Source organism: Fulmarus glacialis, unplaced genomic scaffold (assembly GCF_000690835.1).
Source record: "Fulmarus glacialis isolate BGI_N327 unplaced genomic scaffold, ASM69083v1 scaffold26379, whole genome shotgun sequence".
In the NCBI taxonomy this organism is placed as follows: domain Eukaryota; kingdom Metazoa; phylum Chordata; class Aves; order Procellariiformes; family Procellariidae; genus Fulmarus; species Fulmarus glacialis.
Window position 1 is genome coordinate 21,625 of NW_009235615.1, and position 6,012 is coordinate 27,636.

Genomic DNA, 6,012 nt, shown 5'->3' on the forward strand with positions numbered 1-6,012 from the left:
AGCAAAGAGGAATCCTGTGCTGGAGGAACTGAAGGGAGATAACAACCAAGACTTCAAGCGATGCCCGAACAATTGAACCAAGAGGGCTTGGGTAGGTGTAGCTGTCTTCAGACTTACTGTATGCATCCTCAAGAGACACTTAGTGTATGTATCTCCCAGCTCCAAGTAGAGAGCAGAGAAAAGAGAGGAAGATGCGGTTGCCTAATCTATTACCCTGGCAGGGGATTAGATGTGGGCCCAGAGGGATGTTTGTTCTCTCTGAGGGCTTATAGGACTGGGGGTTGAGGTCTTATCAGCAGGATATCCTACTAAGGATATGACATCTTCTGTCTGCTTCAGAGTTCATTTATAGTTGAGTATTGAAAGAAAAGTCGTTTCCCTCCATGTCCCTGTATAGCATTACAAGTTCGTAGCCATGTTTTTCAGAAGGGAGCCCCTTGCTGTTCTCTCTAACCTCACACTCAAAAGAGGGCTATCGCCAACACCCGATCAGATCATAGCAGATCAGGTTGCTAGGGCTTTACGTGGCCAAGTCTTGAAAGTGTCAGAAGATGCAGATTACACCATCTCTCAAAACGACAAAATCCTTACGCATTCATTGAGGGACCGTGCTACTGTCTCTTTTAGTGATGAGGTTACACAGCTTCTTTGGGAGATTTCATTCTTCCGAGAAGTGTTCGCATTTTTTTCCAATAATACATTTTTAGAGATTAAGTTCTGGCAGAAAAAGAAGTGGGCATATGACTCAAAAATTAGTCGTTAAAGCCACATTCAGTTTTCCTCCTCCTGATTAAACCAACTGCAAGTAAAACTTCTGCTCATTTAAAGACCACAAGTCTCTCATTTGTTTTAATGGGAGGGAGGGGACGGGGAAGCTAAACCTTGAGAGAAGTGTGAAAAATAGCATATGCAAGTGAAAAGAGATTACCTCTGCTACTGAATCTCGCAATCCCAGTTTAGGTTTTAAGAACTGTATATGTGTAACAGTTGGGTTTTTTAAAAAAATAAAGTATGTTGCTTATAATGGCATCACACTTCTTAATGTCTCAGGAAAAAAAAAATTTGATATGACCATGCTTGCTTCCGTGAGTCTTCACGCTCTCACCAGCAGAAGTCTGAAGACAGTTATTTAACTTTGTTGCCACCTGCAGGGTTGCCACTTAGAGTAGTGTTTTGTCTGGTGTGAAAATTGATCCAGTAGATATGGGACTGAAAGTTCCACCTCATTTCAAATAGGCCACCACCAAGCATTCACTGAGAATCGTATTTTTTCATGCTTGCTTCCGTGAGTCTTCACGCTCTCACCAGCAGAAGTCTGAAGACAGTTATTTAACTTTGTTGCCACCTGCAGGGTTGCCACTTAGAGTAGTGTTTTGTCTGGTGTGAAAATTGATCCAGTAGATATGGGACTGAAAGTTCCACCTCATTTCAAATAGGCCACCACCAAGCATTCACTGAGAATCGTATTTTTTGACATCTTTAGAAGTTCTCACTGACATCAGCCCAATGGATTACACGATGGAACTGCAAGTGATGGACACACATCTAGCTTGCTGGCTTTGTTCTCTGGCTAGTGTTTGCTGACAGATTTGATTTTTTAACTGCTTTTTAAGGGAAGCACTACTGGACTTAGCTCACTATTCGTAAGTTATTTGGGTTATTGGTGGATTGTTTGATATTATCCCTAAAGAGAGGGAGAGACTGTCAAAATGAGTGTCAACATTACCCCTGTTTTGTTCTAGAAGTGCTTAGATTTTGATAGTTCTTGAACTCAAAAGAGCAGCCTGTGTCAGTATATTGCTCTTTACTCTTTGTTAGATATTAGATTCAGCTAAGATACTGCATCTTTCTGGTATGTGTGGAATATTTCTTGTTTGAAGAAATTATTTTATCCTATTGAATCTTTGGTGTAGCTTCATGATGACAAAGGTGCCATAAGCATTAGCAGTCCTGGCCATGTTTTAGTCAGCTTCTTTCTCCACCTGAGCTGTTGGAGTTGACCTTTTTGGTTATTGCGTGACAGCTTTTGTTTTAGAGAGAAACATCTAAAATTCATATGAAATGATGATGAATTGATGACATTTGTATATATGGACCATTGCAGCGTGGCAAGCTCAGAGTCTTTCATGCCACAGTACCATGTTAGTTCCAGGAACTCCTGAAGGATTCCTAAGCTTGCATCTCCGTTATATTCAGATTTTGGCTTGACTTTAAAGTGCTCTTGTGCTATACCTACTGACAGCTGTGGTCAGAAACACAGCACTGGGATTCAGAGTATCTGCCAACTTCTTGCCAGCTCTCTATAATTTTGGTTCTCTCGTAGGCAGCATCCAGGGTACAGTCATAGGTAAGGTACATTTAGAGAGACAAGGCATGTGCAGAGCTGCTCATATATCTAATATTAGACTTTTAGATGCTGTCTGTATAGAAGAAGGAGAAAAGTAAGCTTCTAATTGGGAGTGTTTTAAAACATCTTAGAGGGATTTGGGTGAGCATGGGGTATATATTAAACATATTATGTGTACATTTCTGTTATATAAATGTATTATATATGCATGTCTGGTTATTTAACTAACTACACATTTAAAATCAATTGTGAAACTGTAGAAGCTTAGCTCCAATGAAATCAGTGGCAAAAAAATCATTTGCAGTTTTGTACACTTAAATTATATGAAATGAAGTGGAATAGCATGGCACTGAAGGTGCATTACTGAAAGCTAGTTTAAAAACATGTGTTATTGTAAAGATAGGCACAGGCATTGTTAGAAATCATTATTCTTTGTGTGGGTGTCTCAGAAAATACGATAGGCACGCCACATGAAATAGTCTTAGGAAAACATTGTGACCTTCATTATTTTGGCTTATACTTTCTCAGGATAAATCTGTTTACCTGCTCCCTAGAGGACTGATATGTTTGGATTGCATTGCAGTAAAATACTTTTTTTTCCTTCAAAGATTCATGCAGTTCTTGAAGAAAGTCTCATCGTATATCATGCGATCCAAAGACCATGACAAGTCCAGAAGGCTCTTTTGCAATATTGTAATGAAAAGTAGTTAACAGAGGGAAAAAACAAGTATTACTTGGTCATTGTAGTTCAGCCACCCAACACAAGATTTAGTACAGAGGGAATTTGGGGAGTATGCAGAACTAACATGCATGCCCATTTTCATCACTCTTGTGTGGCCACTTCAGTTTTCAGAAAATTGTGAGCTGCTTGATGTGAATATGTGTGGATGCTCTTCAGTTTCTTTGCAGCATGCAGAGAATATTTGCATGTGAAAATCTGCTGGTTTAGCTAAAAACCATAAAGGTGAATGAATGAATTTCACTGTCAGTGATAAAGCAGGGCAGAAGAAACCAAGTGTACTATCAACAGCGTTTGCCGTGTGCCAACTGATAAAAAAAGCTCATCACATGCCATATGTCAACTAATTGGAAGCTAAATTTGTGCCATATGCCAAGCAGTTGGAAACTTTATTCAGTTTTGAAGTGGCTATTCTGAAGCAAATGTGCATGAAAGAAACATACGGTTTTTGTCAGCCAAATGTGTGACAGTGCCATTTCCAGTCTGTGCCATTCAACTGTGTTAATAAAACTAATACTTGTATTTTTTCGTTGAAGTGTTCCTCATCAGGTGAAAAAAGAATTCTTCCAGAACCCAAAGAAAATTCAACCGAAAGCCACAATCTCCCTCCTTTTTGTTTTTTAAAAGATCTCTTCCTTCCTGGCTCTGTCTGGGCACTGAGTTGTCAATGTCATGCTCAGGTGGGATGCCCATTCTCTGCGGATTCGTTCAAAACCTTATGCGAGTCCAACACTCCAGGTGTGGAAGTATGTATAAAAACAGTGGGCTGGCTCCAGACAGCAAGTGAGGGGGTTTGCCAGGCCACTCTCACGTGCAATGCTGTCGTCGCACAACATTCGTCAGTCTGTTGCTCCTAATGTTCAGCATGCCGTGGACTTGCTTTTTATTTTCTTTCCATAAGGCACTTGTACAACTTTAATGTTGCTCTCGTTTAGAGGGTGAGCCTGAGACGACTCCGTCATTAAGTGAATCTCTTTCTCCCGTTGTTTTCTCCGCCAGTGAGTGCCAGTGAACCCGAACCAGAGACAGAAACAGAACCAGAACCAGAGCAGGAGGCTGAGGCTGAGGCCGAGCAGGGAGCGGAGACACCCAAGGAAATAGAGGCTACAGAGGTGGGACCAGAGAGTGAGGTGGAGCAAGGACCAGAGAGAGAGCCAGAAGAAAGTGCAATACTCAGTGAAAAAGAGAGGCAGAATGAGGAAGTGAATGAAAAAGACAACTGCTCTGCATCCAGCATATCCTCAGCAAGCAGCACTTTAGAGAGGGAAGAGAGAGAGGACAAGTTAACCAGTGACAATGAAACTGGTAAAGTGAAGCTTTTTCAATAACGAAGTGTTTCTGGTGGAAAAAAAATGTTAAATTAGCAGCTCTGTTGTGTTAATTAGCTAACAAATCCTTTGCGCCTGTCTAAGACTTCCATCACCCTGGCCAAATCCGTTTCCATTCTCTGCTTGGAAATCCACAGGCTTTGATGGGGTTTCTATGTTTGAGGAACAGTAAGGCTGTGATCAAAGTAGGTTTCCTTTGACTCGAGGCCATTTTCTTCCCCTAAGATTAATGTTTTAACTATTGAATCATCATGTTGCAGTGACTTGCATCTCTAGCTCCCAGAGAATTTATTTGGGTTTTCTACACATAAAACAATGAGAGGAGGGGCCCTGTTGATACGATTTGTCATGAGATTCCAGATACCTTTTCTCATGCTATTAGCTTTTAGTGGAAGAGGAAGAGCAATGAGGACTGGGATGTTTGTTCCTTCCCTCCAATTTCCTGTCTTGGTTAGACTTCAGAAAGCAGAGAGAGATACATAGGAGCTGCTGAAGATAGGTCTGGGCCGTGGCCATCCTTAGCTTGTGTGGAGGAGGCACATGAAATAGACCTTGACTGGAAAAGACCGGTTCTGTAGCGACCAGTGGTTCTGGTCAGACATACCACCAGGCACCTGTAAAGGGGAGCCCAGCCTGAAAAACACATTAAGAACCAGTTTTCCTCCTGGAGAGATAATGACAACCAGAGCTTGACACGCAGCCCAGGTAGGGGAGTAAAAGCCAGATTTTGACCTTCATTGATTAATTACTCTTTTCTACTTTTTCATAGAGAGGTAAAGGAATAAAATGTAGTTAGGGCATTTGGTTTCCAAGTCTTCTTAGGGCTGAACAGGGGAGTACATTGTCCTAAGTTTTCTAAATTCTAGATAAGAAAACAAAAATTGCTTCACAGTGTGAAATGGTCTTGCTCTTTCCTGAAAGAAGAGAGATGATACTGAATCACAAGGATTACCTCACAGAGATAAACTGTCAGATTGTACTGTTCATGTTTAAACCCTATCACTTTTTTTTTCTGGGAAGCATTAAGTTAATTTTTATTCTAAATTTAAGAGCTATCTTCTTTTCAACCAGCACCAAGATTGAGTTACTTAGGATGCTGTTGTACTCTTAAAGAATGTAGATCGATATATATGTAGGAAAGGGAGGGGAAGTATGACAGATGAAGGATGTCGTTAGACTATGGCATAGTCCAAGATAGTCCAAGTGCAAGTAAGGGAGAACAGGTTACAGGTTTTTTCCCCTCATCTTGTCTGTTACCAGCCTGTTACCACTCTAATTAAAGTGCTTATGTACTTTTTGTTAAAAGGTAAGAAATGTATCCTGTTACCAAAAAATCAACACCTTAAAATTGACCTACTTTACCAGTAGACCAAAGATTTATTAGGTTGTGCTATGTAGGAGGTCTCATGTAGTGAGTTGTTCGCTCTCTAGTAGGTGAGGAGATTCGAAAAGCAAGCAAGAGCGCTTTCTCCAGCAGTTCTCATATTCCCAGCAAGCAGTTTGCCATTCATGAGGTGGCCCATTGGTTCCGCCCAGATGCATTAAGGACAAACGAATAAAGCCTTTGGTCTTGGGTCCTCCTTCATTAGCCATCCTGC

General features: G+C 41.0%; 1 protein-coding gene across 1 annotated transcript in view; it reads left to right on the plus strand.

Moving 5' to 3' along the window:
- The window catches only part of FHOD3 (formin homology 2 domain containing 3), a gene marked incomplete at both ends in the record, with an annotated part of 54,234 nt that overhangs the window by 11,261 nt on the left and 36,961 nt on the right, over positions 1–6,012 (plus strand). The window contains one exon of the mRNA XM_009586097.1: positions 4,086–4,391. Coding sequence (XP_009584392.1) covers positions 4,086–4,391 — 306 coding nt within the window. The remainder of the gene's footprint in view (positions 1–4,085; positions 4,392–6,012) is intronic.